Raw genomic sequence first — 27,160 nt, 5'->3', positions numbered from 1 at the left:
ATCTTCTAAAAAATTAAACACTTATGCTCATCAAAAGATTTCACCAAAAGAGTAAAAAGAAAAACTACAGGCTGGGAAAAATTTTTTGGCTATGATAAATCCGACTAAGGTCTAATTTCTAAAAACTACAGGAAAACCCAATACCTCTACAACAACAACAAAAAAATCCAGTTAAAAAATGGGCAAAGGGTATGAACAGACACTTCATCAAAGAAGACATTCAGGTGCTAACAGACACGTGAGGAAATGCTCCTGATCACTAGCCATTAGAGAAATGCAAATCAAAAACCACAAAGAGATACCATCTTACCCCAACATTACTAGAATGAATCAAAAAAACAGAAAATAACAAATGTTGGAGAGGCTGCAGGGAGACTGGAACGCTTATGCACTGCTGGTGGGAACGTAAAATGGTACAACTTTATTAAGTGATATGGTATTGCCTTAAAAAGCTAGAAACAGAAATACCATATGATCCAGTAATCCCATTCCTAGGAATATATTCAAGAGAAATAAGAGCCATCACACGAATAAACATATGCACACCCATGTTCATTGCATCATTATTCACAACAGCAAAAAGATGGAAACAAAATTCCAACGTCATTTTTTAATGTGATGGAGAAACAAATCACCAACTTCATATGGAAGGGAAAGAAGCCTCAGATAAGTAAAGCATTACTGAAAAAGAAGAAGAAAGTGGGAGGCTTCACTCTACCTGATTTCAGAACCTATTATACAGCCACAGTAGTCAAAACAGCCTGGTACTGGTACAACAACAGACACATAGACCAATGGAACAGAATTGAGAACCCAGACATAGATCCATCCACATATGAGCAGCTGATATTTGACAAAGGCCCAGTGCCAGTTAATTGGGGAAAAGATAGTCTTTTTAACAAATGGTGCTGGCATAACTGGATATCCATTTGCAAAACAATGAAACAGGACCCATACCTAACACCATGCACAAAAACTATCTCCAAGTGGATCAAAGACCTAAACATAAAGACTAAAACGATAAAGATCATGGAAGAAAAAATAGGGACAACGTTAGGAGCCCTAATACAAGGCATAAACAGAATACAAAACATTACCAAAAATGACGAAGAGAAACCAGGTAACTGGGAGCTCCTAAAAATCAAACACCTATGCTCATCTAAAGACTTCACCAAAAGAGTAAAAAGACCACCTACAGACTGGGAAAGAATTTTCAGCTATGACATCTCCGACCAGCGCCTGATCTGTAAAATCTATATGATTCTGTCAAAACTCAACCACAAAAAGACAAACAACCCAATCAAGAAGTGGGCAAAGGATATGAACACGCACTTCACTAAAGAAGATATTCAGGCAGCTAACAGATACATGAGAAAATGCTCTCGATCATTAGCCATTAGAGAAATGCAAATTAAAACTACGATGAGATTCCGTCTCACTCCAAGAACTCCAACAAGGCTGGCATTAATCCAAAAAACACAAAATAATAAATGTTGGAGAGGCTGCGGAGAGATTGGAACTCTTATACACTGCTGGTGGGAATGTAAAATGGTACAACCACTTTGGAAATCTATCTGGCGTTATCTTCAACAGTTAGAAATAGAACTACCATACAACCCAGAAATCCCACTCCTCGGAATATATCCTGGAGAAATAAGAGCCTTCACACAAACAGATATATGCTCACCCATGTTATTGCAGCCCTGTTTACAATAGCAAAAAGCTGGAAGCAACCAAGGTGTCCATCAACGGATGAATGGTTAAATAAATTGTGGTATATTCACACAATGGAATACTACGCATCGATAAAGAACAGTGAAGAATCTCTGAAACATTTCATAACATGGAGGAACCTGGAAGGCATTATGCTGAGCGAAATTAGTCAGAGGCAAAAGGACAAATATTGTACAAGACCACTATTATAAGATCTTGAGAAATAGTATAAACTGAGAAGAACACATACTTTTGTGGTTATGAGTGGGGGAGGTAGGGAGGCTGGGAGAGGGTTTTTTACTGATTAGTTAGTAGATAAGAACTGCTTTAGGTGAAAGGAAGGACAATACTCAATACATGGAAGGTCAGCTCAATTGGACTGGACCAAAAGCAAAGAAGTTTCCAGGATAAACTGAATGCTTCAAAGGTCAGCGGAGCAAGGGCGGGGGTTTGGGGACCATGGTTTAAGGGGACTTCTAAGTCAATTGGCAAAATAATTCTATTATGAAAACATTCTGCATCCCACTTTGAAATGTGGCGTCTGGGGTCTTAAATGCTAACAAGCGGCCATCTAAGATGCATCAATTGGTCTCAACCCATCTGGATCAAAGGAGAATGAAGAACACCAAGGTCACACGATAACTAAGAGCCCAAGAGACAGAAAGGGCCACATGAACCAGAGACCTACATCATCCTGAGACCAGAAGAACTAGTTGGTGCCCGGCCACAATCGATGACTGCCCTGACAGGGAGCACAACAGAGAACCCCTGAGGGAGCAGGAGATCTGTGGGATGCAGACCCCAAATTCTCATAAAAAGACCAGACTTAATGGTCTGACTGAGACTAGAGGAATCCTGGCGGTCATGGTCCCCAAAACTTCTGTTGGCCCAGGACAGGAACCATTCCCGAAGACAACTCATCAGACATGGAAGGGACTGGGGAGTGGGTAGGAGAGAGATGCTGATGAAGAGTGAGCTATTTGTATCATGTGGACACTTGAGACTGTGTTGGCATCTCCTGTCTGGAGGGGGGATGGGAGGACAGAGAGAGTTGGAAGCTGGCAAAATTGTCACGAAAGGAGAGACTGGAAGGGCTGACTCATTAGTGGGAGAGCAAGTGGGAGTATGGAGTAAGGTGTATATAAACTTATATGTGACAGTTTGACTTGATTTGTAAACGTTCACTTGAAGCTCAATAAAAGTTAAAAAAAAAAAAAAAATGACCTTGAAAAAAAAAGATGGAAACAACCTAAGTGCCTATCAACAGATAAATGGATAAACAACCTATGGTACATACACACAATGGAATACTAAGTGACAATAAAGAACAATGATAAATCTGCAAAAAACCTCACAACTTGGATGAATCTGGAGGGCATTACGCTGAGTGAAATAAGTGAATCACACAATAATGAATACTCTATGAGACTACTATTATAAAAACTCATGAAAAGGTTCACACACAAAAAGAAACAATCTTTGATAGTTCCTAGGGAGGGGAGGGAAAAACACTAACTAGACAATAGATAAGTGGTAACTTTGGTGAAGGGTAAGATACTACACAATACTGGGGAAGTCAGCACAACTTGACCAAGGCAAGGTCACGGAAGCTTCACTGAAACATTCAAAGTCCCTGAGGGACCAAATTACTGGGCTTAGGGCTGGGGACCATGGTCTTGGGGAACATCTAGCTCAATTGGCATAACGTAGTTTACAAAGAAAATGTTCTACATCCTACTTTGGTGGGTAGTGTCTGGGGTCTTAACAGCTTGTGAGTGGTCATCTAATATACTCCACTGGTCCCACCCTGTCTGGAGCAAGGGAAAATGAAGAAAACCAAAGATACAAGGGAAAAATTAGCCCATAGGACTACTGGACCACAACTACGACAGCCTCTACCAGACTGAGTCCAGCACAACTAGATGGTGCCCAGCCACCACCACTGACTGCTCTGACAGGGATCACAATAGAGGGTTCCACACAGAGCTAGAAAAAAAAGTAGAACAAAATTCTAACTTACAAAAAAAACCAGACTTACTGGTCTGCCAGAGACTGGAGAAGCCCCGAGAGTATGTCCTCGGATGTCCTTTTAACTCGGTAATGAAGTCACTCCTGAGGTTCACCCTTCAGCCAAAGATTAGAGAGGGCCATAAAACAAAACGAGACTAAATGGACACATCAGCTCAGGAGCAAGGATGAGAAGTAAGGACAGGACAGGAAAGCTGGTAACAGGGAACCCGAGGTCGAGAAGGGGAGAATGTTGACATGTTGTGGGGGTGGCAACCAATGTCACAAAACAATATGTGTATTAATTATTTTATGAGAAACTAATTTGCTCTGTAAACCTTCATCTGAAGTACAATTAAAAAAAAAAAAGAAACATGTATCGTGTTGGGCAAACTTGCTGCGAAAGATCTTTTTCAAGTGTTAAAAAGCAAAGATGTCACCTTGAGGGTGAACTGGCACCTTATCCAAGCCATAGTATTTTCAATCACCTCATATGCATGGGCAAGCCAGACAATGAATAACTGATGCCTTTGAATTATGATGCTGGCGAAGAATACTGACTATACCATGTACTGCCAGAAGCAGGAATGAATTTGTCCTGGAAGAAGTATAGCCAAAATGCGCCTTAGAAACAAAGATGGCAAGACTTGGTCTCACATACTTTGAACATGTTATCAGGAGGGACCAGTTCCTGGAGAAGGACATCATGCTTGGTAAAGCAGCAGCTCAGTGAAAAACAGGAAGACCCTCAATGGTATGGACTGACACAATGGCTACAAGGGGCTCAAACAAAGAAATGATTGTGAGGATGACCCAGGACCAGGCAGTGTTTTGTTCTGTTGTACGTACAGTCTCTATGAGTTGGAACCAACTCGATGGCACCTAAAATAATTACTTCTAGCAGGACACACAGCTCCTTTCTGTCACTGACCTTGTGCCCTGGCTAAAGGAAGGAAAGGACACAGTCAGGGCTTGACTACCAGCATCTCCTCACAAGAGCAGCAGGAAGATGAGACATTTGTACAGTCATGGGACCACACCAGGCATAGTATGGTTCCCGAAGTCAAAGGTGACCAATATCAAAGAAACAGTGTACTACTGTTAAGTTCTATTATCTCCTAAAAATCTAATATGAGCCTGTTACCGTCGAGTCGATTCCAACTCATAGCAACTCTGTAGGAAAGAGTAGAACTGTCCCATAGTGTTTCCAAGGAGTGGCTGGTGAATTTGAACTGCTGACCTTTATAGAACAACCCAAATTATGTTCGGACAGATTTTGGACCCTAGCAATATAACAGAACTAAGAGAAAAGGAGCTGGTTCATAGAAAAGAAAAATAAGAGCAAAAGGCAGGAGTGGGCACCTAAGGAGCATATGAAGCAGAAAACCCTAGGATAACACTTGTCTTTTTTTTTTTTTTTTGATTCTTTAAATACTCTTGTTGAGAATCATAAGGAAAAAAAAATTATATATTCAAAACAGACTATTATGAAATTTTATGAAAAATAACCATGTATGATTAAGATTATTTTTCTTTTTTAAATAATTTGGAATTTTACTCACTAGCAAATACGTTTTTACTTTACAGCACTGAAGTACCAGGAATATTACAGCTACATTATATGTATTTTTTTCTTTTAAGAGTAAAGTTAAAAGTCTATATTATAGACTTATTTGGGTCATGCTGAGGAGAAATAAATACAACAGCAGCATAGGGAATTCAGGTATGAAGGATTCTGCAGCAGTTTGAGTGACTAAACAGAAAGGAGCTGCGCGTCAAGGTAAATAAATTTTCCTCCCATAAAGACCTTTACATTCGGATGAGGAGAGTAGAAAATTTCATTTTTCTAAGACATTGTAAGTGTGGACATGTTTGAAGGCAGAGGAGATAGGGATTCTATCACGGGTTTTAGAACTTTTTTTTTTTGGTAACAGAACATTTTTTTTTCATATAAAACCTTTTCCAGATTCCCTACTATATAAAAGAAATAAAATCTACTATTTTTTTCTTTCCTGACATTTTCTGTTATCACTATCTGGCACAAATTGTTTGTGAAGGCCCAGATGCATCTCCAGGGATCCTTAATGCCAAAACTCCTGAGTAGTAGTTTGATAGTATTTTAACTTCTAGTGTCTTCAAGTGATTTTAAACTCATGATTAAGATTAGGTTCATATTTCATAGTACTGGTAGAGAAAAATAATTGTGTTGAAAGGAATAAAAGTTAAAATACTGTTCATACACGAGGGAGATATCTGGTTTTCGTCCTACAACAGGCATCAGCGGGAACACCGCCAGAAGCAAAGAGAAGAAAGTCCAACTCAGTGAAGCGATCTAAAATAGAGAAAAAAGTTATCTTCAGACACATACGGTACAGAAAACCAGCAACACCAGTCCAAGGAAAATGCAAAACCTTACAACTATTTATTTGAAAAAGTAATATATAGTTACTATTGATGGAAGACTATCATATACTACATAGTATACTGGATATAACAGAGCATTGTCTCATTTAATTCTCACAACAACCTTAAGGGACAGGTTTTATTATTCACAATATTTCAGATGAGGACACTGAGCTCAGAGAAGTTAAGGTATGATACAAGGCCTGTAACTAGTAAATGAAACATCCAGGACTTAAACCTGGATCCGATACTTCAAAGCAAGTACTTCATTCAATTTATGTTATTAACGGCATCTCTAAGAAAACTGGCCTGCAAAAGTAATCAAACACTTGAGCCCAGATGGGAACTAATTAAAAATACTTTTTTAATTAGATTAAGACAAAAATGATCAGCAATTCCATTACTTGGAGACCATTTTAAATTCTCAAACATAGAAAGAAGGTATTTCTATCTTCCCGCTAAAACCAAAGAACCAAACCCGTACCACTGAGTTGATTCCAACTCATAATAACCCTAAAGGACACAGTAGAACTGCTCCACAGGGTTTCCAAGGAGCAGCTGGTGGATTTGAACTGCCCACCTGTTGGTTAGCAGCTGAGTTCTTAACTACTGCGCCACCAGCACTACCTCCATCAAAAACTGGAAACATGAGAGTATTCTTTGTGGGAGCACGTTATAATTCCCTACTAGTTAAAGAAAGAAAATCAGATGTAAAAATATTTTTATATAGTTTATCGTGAATACATACTTTACAGGAGAAAAAAAAGAAAGGCTAAATTGTTAGAGAGCTAGGGAAGGGGCACAGAGCCAGGAGGGAGTGACGCCTCTGCCTTGAGGCCACAGAATGACCGCCTATGAGACTGCACCTCTCGGGGTTTCTCTTGGCAGTTCCTCCACTGATCCATCATCTAGATATTTGAGGTTCAAGGAATTCAGGAAGTACTTCAGAGAATAACATATCAGCTCTGCTTCTATAGTTATTTCAATCATCACATCACTGGCTCATTCTGATATGAAAGACTATGAATCGTTGAAACTTTAAAGACAGCCTCAGTCCTCCTGTCAAAAGGACCAGGCTCTTTACATAAGGACGCTTTCTACCCTCATTGGGGAAAGAGAGGAACATTTCCTTGAGTTAAACATGCATCCAAACAAAGTAGCTGCTAGTCTGTCCTATGAAAAACATAGTACTTATACCTTTGCTTGAGTCCACAGCCGGGTGAAAAATGGCCAACTCGCAAATGCAATGAGTCCAGCTGTAAGCATATAGCGGTAGAAAAAACTGAGAACCTAGTCATGAATTGCAAACGAGAAATTAAAAAAGCGGTCATTTAATACTAGTTACATAAATAAGAGAGAAATCTGAAAATATAGTAATCTGGTAAATTACTCACTAATACTTCAATTCCCAAGGTAAAGGCTAACAGATAGCCAACAAAATGACTCGGAGGAAAGGTCAACAGTGATGCAACAAGGTCCTGAATAACTCGAAATCTGTTTAAAAGATTACAGAAAGAGACTACTTATGCTCCATACAGGGAAAAAAAAAAAAATCTTACGTCATATATAGTGAAGTATAAAATTTTTGAGCAAATCTAAAAACCAAGGAAATTTCAATTTATAGATTATTCAAAAACTAAGATAAGCTCTAAAAAAAAAAAAAAAAAGAAAGAAACCCATTGCTATTGATTCGTTTCCAACTCACAGCAACCCAATAGGACAGAGCAGAACTGCCCCATAGAGTTTCTAAGGAGTGCCTGGTAGATTTGAACTGCCAACCTTTTGGTTAGCAAGCCATTGCTCTTAACCACTATGCCACCAGGGCTTCCCAACTCTAATAAATTTGTTTTATTTACCTGAACTTTCTTTTGGAATTCTGGAAGTATTTCAGGAAAATTTTAATTTCTGAATTAATTTGATAATGACTACAAAGGTTTACTTGGTTTTGACAGTAAATGAGTCTTGTCTGATCTTATTTGAAATGTAGATACGTACAATTACAGATAGAATATCAGAAATAAAATACAATGAGCCCAAAAGTATACAAATTGAAAACTTGAAAAAAAAAAAAAAACTCACCAAGGTTAACCTTATATTTTAATCTCACCTATCTCAATGAAATAAGATAGATTTTCCTAATCTAAGTAGGGGAAATCTTAGTTTCCCCTTTTCACTGAGCTAAATAACTTTTTCCAAACCCAATATATCACTAATTGTACACTAATTGTGATTAAATGTAAATTTATGATCATTACGAATGTATTTTATACTTAAGTACTTTTTATATTCCATCACTAGAAAAAAAGAAACTTTAGCATTTTTAGTGTATTATTAAATGCACAATTATAAAAGGTCAGTATCGGTTTATGACCTTTCTCTGATTGAAAAGAATGGCTACATAATGCTATCAAAGCTATTAAGGTGCCACGTAGAGAAGAAACACTAACTCCAGTCAAAAGGAGAATGTTTCTTTTGCTCTCAACAGTGAATTAGAACAGAGGAATAAGACAGGATTTTATAAAATCATTTAGGAGATTTTTTTTTCTTTCTAGAAGAAAAGTAAATTTTTATCTTTTATTTTCTGTATAAAGTATGAAGAAGATGAAGATAGAAAACAATACACTTTCAAAATTGCATTTTCCGTTGAGATTTAAATACGCATGTCATCTTCATAATTAGGACATTTAAAAATTCAGGAGGGGTTCTTCAGTGGGGTAGGATTTTCTAAAATGATAAAACTTTTCCTTCTAAAAATTTTTAAAATTAGAGTAAATAACAATAGAAAAATATCTGATTCAAATATCCATATCCAACAACCCTATTCTTTCAGATGGAGAAGCAGAAGTATGTTCTTTTGTCAGTGTCTTTTTTGCCTTATATTTAAAAAGTTAGTATTTTAAACATTTCAATATATTTTTTTATGTAAACAAAAATTTTAATTCTTTTGATACCTACTGTTTTCAGAGGACAAAAGAAGTGGTCAAAGCTGTAGTTAACAAAAGTCAGGATAAAAAATACATACAGTGTCAGGATGCACATGCTAGCCAACCTTAAAAATACCCTTATTCTGGCCTCTCACTACCTGCTCTGCTTTAGGGGTTTGGTTTTCTCCGAGGATTCTTGGATGTCCAAGACTAACCTTTGAATGCTACATTAATGATGCAAATATAAAAATCATCAAGATCTCCAATATGATCCTGGCTCCCTGTGAAGATGATCAGTACCATGCTTTGTTATTAGCTGCTATCAAGTAGCCCCCAACTCATGGTGACCCCAAGTACAAAGGAACTAAATACTGTCTGATCCTGTGCCATTCCCATGATTGGCTGGGGTTTGGACTGTTGTGATCAATAGGATTTACATTGGCTGATTTCTGGAAATTGATTGCCAGGCCTTTCTTCCCACTCTTAGTCTGAAAGCTCTGCTGAAATCTGTTTAGTATCACAGAAACACACACGCCTCCACTGACAGACGGGTGGCGGCTGTGCATGAGGTGCATTGGTGGGGAATGAGACCTGGGTCTTCCTCATGGAAAGCAAGAATTTTACCATTTAACCACCTATACTTCAGTGGTGTTATTAAAAAGAGCTTGAAACTTGCCTGAGACCCTTACTTCTGATGTCGTCTACAACATTAAGAATCCACTGTTAGTCCAACTTGTAAGAAAGCCCTTAAAGGTAGACCCACAGCATATGTATCGACTAATCTCTGTATTTACACATTACTGTGGGTTGGAGTCCACTCAATGGCAATGGGTTTATATAAGATTTGGAGCCCTGGTGGCACAGTGGTTAAGAGCTAGGTTGCTAACTAAAAGTTCGGCAGTTCAAATCCATCAGCCACTCTTCGGAAACCCTATGGGGCAGTTCTATTCTGTCCTATGGTGTCACTGTGAGTCGGAATCAACTAGACGGCAACTGGTTATAAAGGATTTAATTATAAAGGTTTCATTTATCCAGGCTGACACAATGGCTAGGAAAGGAAGGGCAAAATGTATGGAAATAAAATATGCAAATATTTGTTAAACATTCTGCTGGAATCTGGGATGATGAGGCAAGTTCAAAATATAAGTTACTCTAGGCATAGCACGATCAATACTAATTATTTTACTTTTATTCCAGATTTTTCTTATAAAAGATACACTAAGAAAGGAACAAGGTCACTGCTACCTCAGGGCAATAAAGAAGACATTAAAAGGGAAAGATAAAACAAAAAGGATGCTTATACATAACGTTTTACATACCTATACATGGATAAAGGGAACTTGACAATTTGAGTATCAAGACATTCATTAATATGTCTTTGCTGACTATGCTACAGAAATCTAGTCTATTTTAAATACAGATTTTACTGTAAATGAAATGCAAACTGAGGTAGCAAGATGCATTACTTACTCTCTTAGAACTGCATACCATATGGGCACTGGCAACAAACAATACACATAGTAAGTCCAGGGACAGGCTTGAATCAGCAGGAAAAATACTACTAAAATGCCAATAGCTACAAAACTACATGGCAGGAGATGGCTTGGTTTCTGAAAATCAAACAAAACATTGAAACAGTTCCAAACCCATGCTAATTGACAGTTTTTCTAAAGAGATTTTATAAAGCGAAGAAAAAACATTACTTTCTTCCAGTGGCTCTACAACTAAATGATTAATCAAAGATTTGCATTCAAAAAATAAAAAAATCTAAGTATCTGTCATTTGAGAAGCCCATTACAGAAAAGAAAGCTGAACAGCATGGAACTTCTGCAATTAGGCAATTGTCAACTTGAAAGTGCACCATGGGACCGAATTACTGGGCTGAGGGCTGTGGGGACCATCATCGTCTAGGGGAACATCTAGCTCAGCTGGCATAACACAGTTTATAAAGAAAATGTACTACATTCTACTTTGGTGAGTAGCGTCTAGGGTATTAAAAGCTTGTGAGTGGCTATCTAAGATACTCCATTGGTCTCACCCTGTTGGGAGCAAGGGAAAATGAAGAAAACCAAAGACACAAGGGAAAGATTAGTCCAAAAGACTAGTGGACCACAACTACCACAGCCTCTACCAGACTGAGTCCAGCACAACTAGATCACTCTCGGCTACCACCACTGACTGCTCTGACAGGGGTCAAAATAGAGGGTCCTCGACAGGGCTAGAGAAAAACGTAGAGCAAAATTCTAACTCACAAAAAAAGACCAGACTTACTGGCCTGACAGAGACTGGAGAAACCCTGAGAGTACGGCCCCCAGACACCCTTTTAACTCAGTAGTGAAGTCACTCCTGAGGCTCACCCTTCAGCCAAAGATTAGAGAGGCCCATAAAACAAAACGAGACTAAAGGGGCACACCAGCCCAGTAGCAAGGACTAGAAGGCAGGAGGGGACAGGAAAGCTGATAATGAGAAACCCAAGGTTGAGAAGGGAGAGTATTGACATGTCGTGGGGTCAGTAACCAATGTCATAAAACTGTATGTGTACTAATTGTTTAATAAGGAGCTAGCTTGTTCTGTAAACCCTTATCTACAGTACAATAAATAAAAAAAAGTGCACTATGTTCTTAAAGTTTGTTTGCAAGTAACTTGTTCAGAACTCTGAACACATTTCCCCTTAGAAATAATTTTATAAATGTTGATTGAGTTCCCTGGCTAGCTCACAAATGCCTATGTAGCCTACAATAAACTGAGGGGCATAATCTTCACTTGGGATAATACTTCTATCTATTCAAGCTCCAATCTGACCTGCTATCTACATTGCTGTCTCCGTTGCTCAACTACAGTAGGTTCATTCACCTAACCACTCAGGGAACAAAGAATGGTTTTCCTCAATGTAAGTCACTAGACGGCCTCCATGGACCTGCATAGCTCATGGATGCTCTGGGTCAGAAACAGAAACACAAATGACTGGGATAAGGACACATATTTGCAGAAGTTGTGATTCTAAGAACAAGATTTCTAGGTTATGACACAGGAGTTAGAAATGGGTACAAAGTATAATTGGGAACTCTAGAAGATGTTGAGCCCACCTGAAGGCAAAAAAGGGGAGAGCCAGGAGTGGAGAGGTGATGTGACAGCCCTTTGCATCTATTCTTTGTTTTCTCTATTTTCTCTCTGCTTTGCTAACCAAAGCTAAGTAAGATAAGGATTAAGAACTGCATCCTGGGAGTAGGGGGATTTAGGGAGGAAAAGCACGAGGCTGGTTTCCTTTTTCTACTTCCTCTCCATTAGCATAAAATGTCACCAGAAGGGAAGTAAGAAATGAGGATCAATTAGGGAACAGCTGCAAAAAGGAGGGTTGTGATTAAGAGTTTGAAGCCAGATAGATCAGAATTGAAATCCTGGCTCTGCCACTTGCTCACTGTGTAACCATATGCAAATCGAGTAACTTTTCTGAGACTTTGTTTCCCCCATCTATAAAATGAAAATAATAATTCCATACCTACTTATCAAGGTTGGTAATGCTTGATGACATTATGTAAAGATTTTTTTTAAATGCCCAGAACATGCTACTCCTTAATAGATGATGTTTGCTACTATTACTTTTATTTTTATTCTCTCCCTCCTAGTTCTCCCTTGCATTAGCCTCACCAGTGACTAGAGAAACCTATCAGAGAATAGCACTGGAAATGGAGATTAAAAAAGAAAGCAATGGGAGTTCCATACCAAGGAGTTTTTCTTTGTGTGTTTTGGGATTTTTTTTTTTTTGCACTGAAAATACAATGAACTATGGGCTAATATTTACAGTGAGGATAAGTACAAAGTGTGGAAATTCGTATATAAGAATATCAGAAAGTTGAAAGAAGATGAGAATAACTACAAAAAATATACACTTTATTTAAAAAGGAATATTTTGAGCCATTGATTTTATCACTTTCTAGCTCCTAAACTTTTAATATCAGATAAAGTTAAATATATTGTGCTAAGACAATTTTGTGACCACCTATAACAGAAAGTTATGGAATACTTATAACGTACTAAATGGTTATAACAAAAAATAAACACTATTAATACCACAGGAAAATTTAAATTATTTATACAGCTATTATAGCCCTTTTAAGTTACAGAGCCATTGTTATTAATAAATTTAATACAACTTCTTCCCAACTGAAGAAATAGAGATAACTGAGAAAAAGAAATGACCCAAAACAATAAAAGCAAATAAGAGATAGATAAGAGTTAGCTTAATATAACGACTTGTACGTTATGTGAATGCATCACAATTGATTTGATTAAATCCCTTTCCTTACTCCTAGTATTTCATATTATTACTTGAATGTTTATTATATTCTCTGAACCTACCTTAACTTCTTTACTGACACCTCTTGTAAGGTTGGAATGAGACTTGATGATTGACAAAGAAACATAAGATGTCCATCCCACAAAACCAGTAACAACATTGATGCCCAAAAAAAATCTGTCATAAGTGTGATAATAGGACAATCCTTTCAATGCAAGATGAATCAGCTCCTTGCAAAGGGAGACCTACGAGAAAGGAAAATATAACTTGCTACATGGAAAGAATAAGAAAAACTAAATTTCAAAGAAAGCAACATTGTAAAGTTCCTACAGATCACTGTATTAAATTTAGAGTGAATAACTATAGATGATAGACCAAGAACAGGTCTCAATTGTTCAAGGGTCTTGCAAAGTACAAGAAAAACTCCTGAATAAAATGAACTTTTTTTCAATCTTCATAAGAAAGGGCATTTTAAATGTAAATGATCTTTCTATATGCAGTATTTTAAAGTTACTCACTTTTGTGGAAATGATCTTCACATGGCACAAGAAAAGAAATAAAGCTCTCTAATACAGGTCCCACATAACTGAGATGCCAATGCTTACATCATTTTTACCTTCTCATATTACCCAAATCAGTTATAAAATAGCACTTAATGTTTTAGAGGAGAAGAGTGGCTTACTGCTTTAAAACCACAACAAAAAAATAAGTATTAGAAATACATAGTTTTACGTAGGCATTTTAGAAACTAAACATAAAATTCTTTCTTTCTTTAAAATCATGAGACCATTTAATAAAAAGGAAACAAATAATGAAACCAGACTAGGGTAGGAGGTAGGAAGGGTGAAAGTTCCAATATGAACCATTAGACTTCTTATAGTACATAGGTAATTCCAAATATACAAATATGTCATGTTACAAAATACATACTAAGTAACCCATCGCCATCATTGTCATCAAATTGATTCTGACTTACAGCGACTCTATCAGAGAGAGTAGAACTGTTCCATATAGTTTTCAAGGAGCAGCTGGTAGACTCAAACTGCTCACCTTTTGGTTAGCAGCCAAGCTTTTAACCACTGTACCACGAGGGCACCATACATTAAGTAGGGTGACAGAATCTGAGAATATATTTTCTCAATATTAAAAAATGGCATAGAAGTTCATTTCCAATATTTACCCAGGAAAATTTACCCATAATACTATCTGAAATAAGAGGAGTATGTCGAAGGCTAAAGCAGCCACTCAGGATATTCAATCCTTTCTTGAGGATTCAAGAAAGCTCGCTGGCCTGCCCTCTTTGCGCTCATCTCCATACCTCACCCTATCCCCAAATTGATGACCAGCAATTTACACATAGGAGGTCTGTGTACTTACTGCTTCATCATATTTTTGCTGTTTTATGTAAGATCTTGCTTTTCCTAAAATGTTGAGCTGTTTAGAATCAGAAAGTAACCTACAAAGGAAAAAAAATCATAGGTTTCAAAGTTTCCTCATTTTCATTATTTATATATATATATACATAATATATATAGCTGAATTGAAAAGATGGTAAAAATTGAGAAAAAAATGAAAGAAATAGATTTCAAACTGAATTGTATTGTTGCCTGTTATCAGAACTTTTCCAAGGAGTTGCTTATAGTTAAACTTGGTTTTTTTGAGCTGAAGTTTAAACTGCCAAATTACACTTATGAACGTCATATACTTATTCATGTTGAAGAGATGTAATACTCTGATTAACAAAGCAATTCTAACTAAACCAAAATAATTAAAGGAACAGCAGACATGTGGTATGAGTTCAACCCCTTAGCCTCCTGTGTTTATGGCAGACAGGGCAAATCCATAATGGTTGGTGCTTTTTATTCCTCAGTCTGGGCGAGGTCTATGAGTTCTTATCATCAAAACACTCCAGGCAGAGCCTAGCCGGCAATCAAAGTTAGGGTACAATTTGAACTTATTGACCATTCCTATATTATATCGTTTACTGTTTGGGGTTTCCTATATTTCATTTGTTTTTCAATCATTTCCCTGTGCTTATTTTACCACAGTAGAAACCTGGAGTAAACAAAGAAAATACTCCTGAGAAACAATGTGCAACCTGAAACTGTCTGCCTACCTACCTATCTACCTAAAGGCATTAAGTTTATGGAATGCAGAAATTGAGAAAATACAACCAGAACTCAGTTACATTATTAAAATAAATAAGCACAAGTAAACACAAAACTGAACATACACACCTTAAATAAAACTTATACTTCTAAATTGAATACTTTTGTATTTAAAAAGTATATGAACAAACATGGAGGAACCTGGAAGGCATTATGCTGAGTGAAATTAGTCAGAGGCAAAAGGACAAATATTGTATAAGACCACTATTATAAGATCTTGAGAAATAGTATAAACTGAGAAGAACACATACTTTTGTGGTTACGAGGGGGGGAGGGAGGGAGGGTGGGAGAGGGCTTTTTACTGGTTAGTTAGTAGATAAGAACTACTTTAGGTGAAGGGAAGGACAATACTCAATACATGGAAGGTCAGCTCAACTGGACTGGACCAAAAGCAAAGAAGTTTACGGGATAAACTGAATGCTACAAAGGTCAGCGGAACAAGGGCGGGGGTTTGGGGACCATGGCTTAAGGGGACTTCTAAGTCAATTGGCAAAATAATACTACTATGAAAACATTCTGCATCCCACTTTGAAATGTGGCGTCTGGGGTCTTAAATGCTAACAAGCAGCCATCTAAGTTGCATCAATTGGTCTCAACCTACCTGGATCAAAGGAGAATGAAGAACACCAAGGTCACACGATAACTATGAGCCCAAGAGACACAAAGGGCCACATGAACCAGAGACTTACATCATCCTGAGACCAGAAGAACTAGATGGTGCCTGGCCACAATCGATGACTGCCCTGACAGGGAGCACAACAGAGAACCCCTGAGGGAGCAGGAGATCTGTGGGATGCAGACCCCAAATTCTCATAAAAAGACCAGACTTAATGGTCTGACTGAGACTAGAGGAATCTCGGCGGTCATGGTCCCCAAAACTTCTGTTGGCCCAGGACAGGAACCATTCCCGAAGACAACTCATCAGACATGTAAGGGACTGGGGAGTGGGTAGGAGAGAGATGCTGATGAAGAGTGAGCTATTTGTATCAGGTGGACACTTGAGACTGTGTTGGCATCTCCTGTCTGGAGGGGAGATAGGAGGGTAGAGAGGGTTAGAAACTGGCAAAATTGCCACGAAAGGAGAGACTGGAAGTGCTGACTCTTTAGGGGCAGAGTAAGCGGGAGTATGGAGTAAGGTGTATATAGGCTTATATGTGACAGACTGACTTGATTTGTAAACGTTCACTTAAAGCTCAACAAAAATTATTAAAAAAAAAAAGTGTATAAACAGTTATTTAAGGATATATTAGGTTGGATTACATAAAATTGATGTTTTTTTATGTGACAAACTACTAAATATTAGCAATTTCATACAGTTCAACCTAATATAATCACCAGTCTTCTCCTACTTGGTTCTAGCAGTCCCTGAAGAGGTAAGACTGAAAGCTGAAAGAAGTAAAGCAATGGTTACTAATCTGTTTACTAATTTTACCAATTTGGTGCCATGCGCTTTTTTAAAGCAATAGTTATTACTTTGGACGGGGAGGTGTAACAGGCTTTTTCAGAATCTGAAACTCCATCTAGAAAATGCACATACCCCCAACATTTTACACAGAATTTCATAAAATTTATGAATCCCAGAAACCTATCTACAGACCCCCTAGAGTTCTTTGGGAACCCCTGACTAAGAACTTGTGCCTATTCTAAGGATTCCCAGATCCTTCCACTCAGGGGAACCCAATCACTGGGTTCTCACTGTTGCAGGTGGTAGGAAAATGCCCCACCACTGGACTCACCGGGATCTAGAGGAAAAGAGTGCTAAGAGGCAGAGACACACGAAAGAAAAACAACTTCAGATGCTGCCTTGACCTAGTTCTCTGTCCTGCAGACATCACACATTTTGAAATATTTTCCTAAGAAAAGTCTTAGAAATGGATTACTGAGTCAAAGGCATTTTTTGAAAGTAGAAGAAAGCTATATATGTCTAAGTTGGATTTGCAAAATTTCTGTAAAAACTTTCCAGTTGGTCTCTCCCTCCCACCTTACTCTGATTCACTCAGGTTCCTAAAATACTGATTTCATTCTCTAACTGACTTGCAGTTGATATGGGCCTCTTACTGTCTACTTCATCAATTCCAAACTCCCTGGACTAACTATTGGTGGCCCTCTCTTTTATTCTTTTTAATTTCTCATTATCCCCAATGTATACAGCTTCAGCTATACAATGGTTACATTCTTCATTCTTCACCTATCTTATACTCACTTCTGAGTTACTGCTTGTAAAGATCCTTCCCCCTCCCTTTTCCAAAATAAAATCTTTCTCATGCTTTATGGTCTACTCCAAATCTCACCTCATGCCATTAGCACTTTATTCTGGTCTAATGATCAGTTTATTTCTCTTCAATTAAATTTTATCCTCCATGTAGGCCAAGAAAATGTCTGATATTTCCATTATATCTATAATAATACCTAGCAAAGTGCTAGGTGCATAAAATGAGTCAATAAATTTTAGCTGATTAAAATGCTATCAAAATACTAGACTTAAAACAGTAAGAAAAATAAGAGAATATTATACATGGTCATCCTTAAAGCACCTAAGGATTTGCTAAATTAAATAAAAAGATAAAAAGAAAGCTTGTTTAGAGCTAAATACTTAACTACTTACTGCATATTTTCAGGTGAAGTTTTAAGAAGAATGAGAGAAGGACTTTTTAAAAAGAAATACACTGTGTTATGAGGTATGATATGACACATGGAGACATATGAAGCACTCAGGTAGAGAAACAGGGGTTAGGCTAACATAATTTTTTGTAAGTGGACTATTTATAAATCTTCAGACATACCAAAGGACATTTAGAATATGTTCTGTACAAACCTCACTTCAGCACCCATGACATTAAAACTCTCATAAACTTGTCCTCCAATATAGAAAAATTTCTCTTTTGGTGTTCCATCACGTAGAGAAGGGTGCAAAATAAATCTGCTTGGTATCACATATTTTAAACAAAGAGCTTTGTGTGAAACAAAGTTCCGAACAGAGGTACAGTATGCTCATATTTGTGTAAAAAAAAACATACAAAAAACAATGACAATAATACAAGAAGGGGGGCCAAAAGGGTAGTAATTAAATGAATAAAACACATTGTCGTTGAGTCAATTCCAACTCAGAGCAACCCTGTAGGGCAGAGCAGAACTGTTCCACAGGGTTTCCAAGGCTGTAATCTTTACAAAAGCAGATTGCCAAATCTTTTTCCACAAAGCAGCTAGTGGTTTCGAACCACCAACCTTTCAGTTAGCAGCTGAGCACTTAAACACTGCACTACCAGAGCTCTATAATTAAAGGAATAGCATATAACAATTAAAATGAATAAAGGGTTCTGCATGTATCAACAAAGAAAAATCCTGAATACCTCACTGAATGGAAAAAGAGAATTGAAAAAAAACTAGTAACATGGTACCATTTACGTAACACTAAAAACACAATAGCCAGACAATTTTATACACATAAAAAACTACGTATACAAAAAAACATATATAATTATATAGTTATTGTGTTTTTCATGTTATATAAATGGTACAATGCTACTATTTTATATATAAATACGTATGTGTATGCATACATATATGTACATATACATACATACGTGTATGTATATATATGTATATATGTGTGTGTGTGTATATATATATATATATATATATATATATACCTTACACTACTCCCCTGTCAGTTTGTCATACTGTAGTGGCTGGCCTGTTGCTGTGATGTTGGAAACTATGCCACCGGTATTTTCAAGTATCAGCAGGGTTACCCATGCTGGAATGCTTTCAGCAAAATTTCCAGACTAGACAGGCTAGGAAGAAGGATCTGTTGATCTATTTCTAAAAAATTGGCCAGTGAAAACCTTAAGAATAGCAGTTGAGCACTGATACAGTGCTGGGAGATGAGCTGCTCAGGTTGAAAGGCACCCAAAAGACAACTGGGGAAGAGCTACCTTCTCAAAATAAAGGTGACCTTATGACACGCATGGGGTAAAGCTTTCAGGACTTTCATTTGCTAATGTGGCATGACTCAAAATGGGAAGAAACAGCTGCAAACATCCATTAAGTAGAACACAGAATGTATGAAGTATGAATCTAGGAAAAACGGAAGCCATCGAAAATGAAATGTAACACATAAAGATCAATATTCTAGGCATTAAAATTAGGGAGCTGAAATGGACTGGTATTGGCTATTTTGAATTGGACAATCATATGGTCTACTATGCCGGGAATGACAAATTGAAAAGGTACGGTGTTGCATTCATTGTCAAAAAGAACAGCCCTAGATCTATCCTGCAGTACAACACTGTTAGTGATAGGATAATATCCATGAGCCTACAGGAAGACCAGTTAATATGACTATTATTCAAATTTATGCACCAACAACGAATACTAAACATGAAGAAATTAAAGATATTTACCAACTTCTGCAGTCTGAAATTGGTCAAACATGCAATCAATATGCATTGATAATTACTGGGGATTAGAATGCAAAAGTTAGAAACAAAGAAGAAGGACTGATAGTTGAAAAATATGCCCTTGGTGATAGGAACAGTGTCGGTGATCACATGATAGAATTTGGCAAGGCTAATGACTTATTCATTGGTAATACCTTTTTTCAACAAAATGGAAACCAACTATAAATGTGGATCTCACCAGATGGAATACACAGGAATCAAATCGACTACATCTGTGGAAGGAGACTATGGAGAGCCTCAATACCATCAGTCAGAACAAAGCCAGGACCCGACTGCAGAACAGATCATCAATTGCACATACACAAGTTCAAGCTGAAACTGAAGACAATTAGAGAAAGTTCATGACAGCCAAACTAGAACCTTGAGTACATCCCACCTGAATTTAGAGACCATCTCAAGAATAAATTTGACACAGTGAACACTAATGACCAACTATCAGACAAGTTGTGGAATGACATCAAGGACATTATAAATGAAGAAAGAAAAAGGTAACTTAAAAAAAAAAAGGAAAGAAAAGACCAAAATGGATGTCAGAAGATACTCTGAAATTTGCTCTTAAACGTACAGTAGCTTCAAATGGAAGAAATGACAAAGTAAAAGATCCAAACAGAAGATTTCAAAGCACAGCTCCACAAGACAAAGTAAGGTATTATAATGAAATATGCAAAGAACTGCAGTTAGAAAATCAAAAGGGAAGAACATGATCAGAATTTCTCAAGCAGAAAGAACTTTAGAAAAAAAATCAAGCCTCGAGGTGCAATAACGAAGGATTCTATGGGCAAAATATTCTGACACGGGAAGCATCAGAGAAGATGGAAGGAATACACAGAGTCACTGTACCAAAAAGAACTGGTCAACATTCAACCATTTCACGAAGTAACATGTAATCAAGAACAGATGGTATTAAAGGAAGAAGTCCAAGCTACACTGAAGGCACTGGCGAAAAACAAGACTCCAGGAACTGACCGATACCAATTGAGACGTTTCAGCAAACAGACGCAAAACTGGAGGTGCTCACTTGTCTATGCCAAGAAATTTCGGAGACAGCCACCTGGTCAACTGACTGGAAAAGATCCATATTTGTGCCCATTCCGAAGAAAAGTGACCCAAAAGAATATGAAAATTATCATATAGTATGTTTACTATCACACACAAGTAAAATTTTGCTGAAGATAATTCAAAACGGTTGCAGTAGTATATCAACCGTTAACTGCCAGAAATTCAAGATGGATTTAGAAGAGGACTAGGAATGAGGGATATCACTGCTGATGTCAGACGGATTTTGGCTGAAAGCAGAGAATGCCAGAAAGACATTTACCTGGGTTTTATTGACTATGCAAAGGCCTTAGACAGTGTGGATCGTAACAAATTATGGATAACATTGCGAAGAACAGGAATTTCAGAACACTTAATTGTGCTCATGAGCAACCTGTACATAGACTAAGAGGCAGTTGTTTGGACAGAACAAGGGAATACTGTGTGGTTTAAAATCAGGAAAGGCGTGCATCAGGGTTGTATTCTTTCACCATTCTTATTCATCTGTATACTGAACAGCTGAGAAGCTGGACTATACGAAGAAGAACATGACATCAGGATTGGAGGAAGACTCATTAACAACCTGTGATATGCACAACCTTGCTAGCTGAAAGTGAAGAGGGCTTGAATCATTTACTGATGAAGATCAAAGACTATAGCCTTTATTAGGGAGTGCACCTCAACATAAAACAAAAATCCTCACAACTGGACAAATAAGCAACATCATGATAAATATTGATGCTGTCAAGGATTTCATTTTACTTAGATTCACAATCAATGCTCATGGAAGTAGCAGTCAAGAAATCAAATGACATATTACATTGGGCAAATCTGCTGCAAAAGACCTCTTTAGAACATTCAAAAGCAAAGATGTCACTTTGGAGACCAAGGTGTGCCTGACCCAACCCATGGTATTTTCAATTGCCTCAGATGCATGTGAGAGCTGGGCAACGAATAGGGAAGACCAAAGAAGAACTGATATATTTGAATTATGGTGTTGGCGACGAATATTGAATATACCATGGACTGCCAGAAGAAGGAACAAATCTGCCTTGAAAGAAGTACAGCCAGAATGTTCCTTAGAAGCAAGGATGATGAGACTTCATCTTATGTACTTTGGACATGTTATCAGGAGGGATCAGTCCTTGGAGAAGGACATCAACCTTGGTAAAGTAGAGGATCAGCAAAAAAATAGGAAGTCCCTCGATGAAATGGATTGACAAAGAGGCGGCAACAATGAGCTCCAATATAGTACTGATTGTGAGGACGGCGCAGAACCAGGCAGTGTTTTGTTCTGTTGTACGTAGGTTTGCTATGAGTTGGAACCTACTCGACTGCACCTAACAACAACATACAGTTTATATGCATAAACCAAAAAAACCTAAACCCGTTGCTGTCAAGTGGATCCCGACTCATAGCAACCCTATAGGACAGAGTAGAACTGCCCTATAGAGTTTCCAAGGAGTGCCTGGTGGATTCGAATTGCCAACCTTTTGGTTAGCAGCCACAGCACTTACCCACTACGTCATCAGGGTATCTATAGTTTATATACATATACACGTACAACTAAATTTATACATGGCTTAAACCTGGACAGGAAGAATAAATACCTACTTCATTAAAGTGGTTACCCGTGGATGATGACAGAGGAGAACAGGATGGAGGTTGGGGTATAGGGATTCAACTGCATTGTACTGTTTTATTAATTTCTTAAAAAAAAAAAAAAAAAGCATCTAAAGAAATATGATAAACTGTTACATACACAACACATACAAATAATGAATGATTCCATTAATATGAAATATCTAGCACAGGTAAGTACACACAGACATAAGTTTATTAGTGATTATCAGGGAGGAAGAAATGGAGAGTTCTTGCTTAAAAGAGTACTGAGCTTTTATTTGGAGTGATAAAGAACTTTTGGAAATGGACAGTGGTGATGGTTGCACAACATGGTAAATATAATTAATGTCCCTAAACTGTATAGTTAAAAAGGTTAAAATGGCAATTTTACTTACATATACTTTATCACGATAAAATTAAAAATACATACTTAGAATTTTAAATGTTATTCTCAATAACACTAGAAAAAAATCAAATACCTAGGAATAAACCTAGCAAAGATGTACAAGTCTTCTGTGGTAAAAACAAACATTGAGAGAAACTAATGAAGACCGAAATAAAACAAAGCATAGACAGGCCACCTTTATGGACTGGAAGAAGCAGTATTTAAAAAATGTCGCTTCGTCAAACTGATAGATGTATTCAATGTATTCCCAATCAAAAGCCAAGTAGGCAGTTTCTTTTGTATGTGTGGAAACTGAAAAATTGATTCTAAAATTAAAATGGAAATATAAAGGATCATGAAGAGTCAAGACAATTCTGAAGAACAAAAAAGCTGGGAAACATATAGATGTCAAGACTTACTATAAAACTATAGCAATGAAGAGACTGTTGTGCTAGGCTAACAACAGATAAATAGAGTAATGGAACAGAATAATGAATGTAGAAACAGATCCCTAACATACAGGCCATCATTAAGAATTTGATTAACTGCGGAGCACAATGACTATATTGTAGTAGCGAAAGTAAGGTCTTTTCAGAAAGAGGTGATGGGTCAATTGGTCAATATGGGAGAAAAAAATCTTAATCCTAACTTCTTACCATTGACAGAAGTCAATTTTGATGCACTATAGATCTAAATGTATGAGGTAAAACAACAAAACTTCTAGAATAAAACACAGGGGACTACCTAGGGAGAAAGTAATATCTTACACAGGGCACAAAAAGCATTAACCATAAAGAAAAAAATTGGTCATTAGGCTACATTAAAATTAAGAATTTCTGTTCATCAAAAGGCATCATTAAGAGAGAAAATAGGCAAACCAGTGGTTGGGAGAAACTTTATACAGTAGATATATTCAACAAAGAACTTGTGTCCATAATACATGAAGCACTCCTACAAACCATTAAGAAAGTGACAGACAATCCAAGAGAAAAACAGACAAAAGTGAACATGCATTCACACAGTGGATTTCCAAATGCTCAGTAAACACAGGAAAATGTGCTCAATTTCTTTGGTTCTCAGTGCTGTGCAAATTAAAACCACAAGGTGATATCACAGAATACCTACCAGAGTAGCTAAAATAAATAAGACAAACAACACCAAATACTGGTGAAACGTGGAAGCACTGGGATTTGCATGGACTGCTGGGAGTGTGAACTGGTACAACCAGTTTGGAAAACTATTCAATGGTATGTGCTGAAGCTGAACATAAAACATCCAATGACTCAGCAAATCCTTAGTACATAACCAACAGACATACATATATATTTTCACCAAAACGCCCATGGTAAACCTTATTCAGGCAGTAAATCCGAGCATTTTACCACATTTTTATCATTAGAAGGCAGGCCTATTTGAACACTATTTTGTTGTTATACATGAATGTTAACACATAGATTATTTCATGGTTCAGAAAAATATCACCTTCTGGAGGTCACAACCTTATCTGAATGGATAGTCAGAGAATTTTCAATCTAAAATTCCTACATTGCTTATAAAAGTTAAATTTCTACTGGAATTCCTTAGTATTCTACATTATTTGTATTTCAACTGATACTTCTTTTATGAAACTCTTAGAACACAGTAACGGGGACTTTATCATTTTCCTCTTAATGAATCCATCTGCTTAGCACTTGCTTGCTTCCAGGTTCATGGCACAATGCAGTGACAAAGAGCATTTGGAGAAGATTCAGAATAGTAGCAAGATCCATTAAAGGGTTGAAAATTAACTTTCCTTAAGGGAAGGCTGAAGAAACTACATAATTTAAAATGGAAACGAGAAGGCTTCAGGGATGAAAATATGTTCTTAGATGCTAATAAAGAAGATTTTGATCAGCTGTTCTTACTCCTAAAAAAGTAAACTAACTTACTTGGTATAAGAACCTCTTATTGGAGAATACTTTTTCTTTTAAAGAAAGCATTTTAAACGTTGGCATCTAAGGGGTTCACACACTGATACAGACTATTTCAAGTTCCCTCTAGGCCTATATTTTTACTTTTCCTGTCATAATACAAGTTTCTGGTGTAAGTTGAATAATACAGTATAATAATAAATTACTCATCTAAACTTTAAAGTCCCTCGAATATTTGTAGCATTAATTAGTTCTCATGCCCTTATAAAGAATAAGACAGCAGTGGAATAAACATCTTGTGTTATGTATGATGAATATAAACGACTATAACAAAAAAAACTCTTAAAACCTTACTAATTGCTGAAAAGTTATATGGGTGGTCATATGAGCACTGAAAAAAAAAAAAAAAGCCCACAAGATGGCAGAATACAGGGATGATAAAAAAATATTGTTAGATATTAATATTTTAGATATTAGTAAAGGTCAGTTTGGACAGTGAGGGATATCTAAAAAAAAATTCTTAACTGTTTGGTTCCTAAATCAGGATTACTAGTTGGGACAGCGAAATTTCAGATAGGAAGGGATATTCGAACATAAAGAGTAGGAACTTGGAAGGACACAGAAAGGAGGGGCATGGTGGTATAGATGAGAAAAAACAACCCATGTCGAGTAAATGACAAGGCACATTAAGAACCAAATGGCTGAAAAGCCTATGCTGATGCTAATTTCTTGATATGGACATTCAAAGAGTATTACTATTTATTCCATATACCAAATGGATTTTCTAAAATTGGGATAAAAATGAGAGGTAAGGAATTGAGGGATTTAGAAAGTACCATTGCACAATGAACATCCAATTCTATTTCAGTTTTTGAATTAAGATAGTGAGGGTTTGATAGCAAGTCCATTTAGCAAGGAAAATGGCATTACCCAAAGCTAATTAGTTTTTTAACTTTTAGATATTAAGAAAGGACAGTTTGGATAGTGAGGGATATCTAAAAAGTATCTTAACTATTTAGTTCCTAAATTAGGGTAACTAGTTGGGATAGGGAAATTTCAGGCAGAAAGGGATATTTGAATGTGAAGAGTAGGAACTTGGAAGGACACAGAAAGGAGGTCTACTCTTCTGTTGCATCTTAAAACTCATCACTTCTTTTGTGACTATAAAAGTGGAAAACATGGACAAAACTCTAGAGAAAAGATTTTTTTACACCCTATTTTTGTGAATTAATTATGAACCTTGACATATGCAATTATAGAGACCAAAAACCCACTGTTGTTGAGTCAATTCCAACTCATAATGACCCTACAGGGTAGAGTAGAACTGTCCCATAGCGTTTCCAAGGTTGTAATCTTTATGGAGGCAAACTGCCATATCTCCTGCAGAGCAGCTGGTGGGTGCAAACTGCTGACCTTTCGGCTAGTAGCTAAGTGCTTAACCACTGTGCCACCAGGGCTCCTGCAATGGTATAACCAAAAAAAAACCAAATCCATTGCTGTCAAGTCAATTCTGACTCATAGCAACCCTACAGGATAGAGTAGAAGTGCCCTTACAGGGTTTCCAAGGAGCGGCTGGTAGATTTGAACTGCCGACTTTTGGGTTAGCAGCTCTTAACCACACTGTGCCACCAGGGCTCCTGCAATGGAATAGAGAGGGATTTAAACATTCAAACAGAAATAAGTTCATACCCACTAGGATTGTCAATAATAACAAATGTTGGCAAGGATGAGGGGAAATGGAAACCCTTGTGCATTGCTGGTAGGGATGTAAAATGGTGCACCCACTGTGGAAAAACAGTTTGGCACTAAAACAAAAAGTTAAACATAGAATTAGCATATGACTCAACGAAGCAAGGACTCAAACAGATACTCGGTACACCAAATGTTCACTGCAGTACGATTCACAGTAGTCTTAAGGTGGAAACAACTAAAGTGCCCTTGGACAGATGAATGCATAAACAAAATATAGTATTTACCAAAAATGGAATATTATTCAGCCATAAAGAGAAATGAAGTTCTGATACATGCCACAGCATGGATGAACATTGTAAACACTACAATGATTGAAATCAGCCAAATGCAAACGGACAGATATTGTGGATTCCACTTATATGAAATATCTAGATATAGAATAGGCTACTGCATAGAGGCAAAAGTGTATTAGTGATCAAGAGGTTAGGTGAAAAGAGGAATGGAAAATTACTGCCTAGTGGGTACTGAGTTGCTGTTTGGGGT

General features: G+C 37.1%; 1 protein-coding gene across 12 annotated transcripts in view; it reads right to left on the bottom strand.

Annotated features, from left to right (window-relative positions):
* The window catches only part of LOC100676115 (GPI ethanolamine phosphate transferase 1), a 108,766-nt gene that overhangs the window by 33,991 nt on the left and 47,615 nt on the right, over window positions 1–27,160 (bottom strand). For all 12 annotated transcript variants that reach the window (XR_010323440.1, XM_064294445.1, XM_064294444.1 and 9 more), the window contains 6 exons: window positions 14,722–14,800; window positions 13,407–13,589; window positions 10,518–10,657; window positions 7,518–7,617; window positions 7,321–7,413; window positions 5,961–6,052 (listed from right to left, as the gene is read on the bottom strand). Coding sequence is in view for 11 of the 12 variants with exons in the window: in XM_064294445.1 (XP_064150515.1) it covers window positions 5,961–6,052; window positions 7,321–7,413; window positions 7,518–7,617; window positions 10,518–10,657; window positions 13,407–13,589; window positions 14,722–14,800 (687 nt within the window). In the remaining variant the exon portion in view is untranslated. The remainder of the gene's footprint in view (window positions 1–5,960; window positions 6,053–7,320; window positions 7,414–7,517; window positions 7,618–10,517; window positions 10,658–13,406; window positions 13,590–14,721; window positions 14,801–27,160) is intronic.

Source organism: Loxodonta africana, chromosome 11, assembly GCF_030014295.1.
Source record: "Loxodonta africana isolate mLoxAfr1 chromosome 11, mLoxAfr1.hap2, whole genome shotgun sequence".
NCBI classification, from domain to species: domain Eukaryota; kingdom Metazoa; phylum Chordata; class Mammalia; order Proboscidea; family Elephantidae; genus Loxodonta; species Loxodonta africana.
Note: the sequence above shows the minus strand (reverse complement) of the source record. Positions and strands in the feature narration are given on the sequence as shown.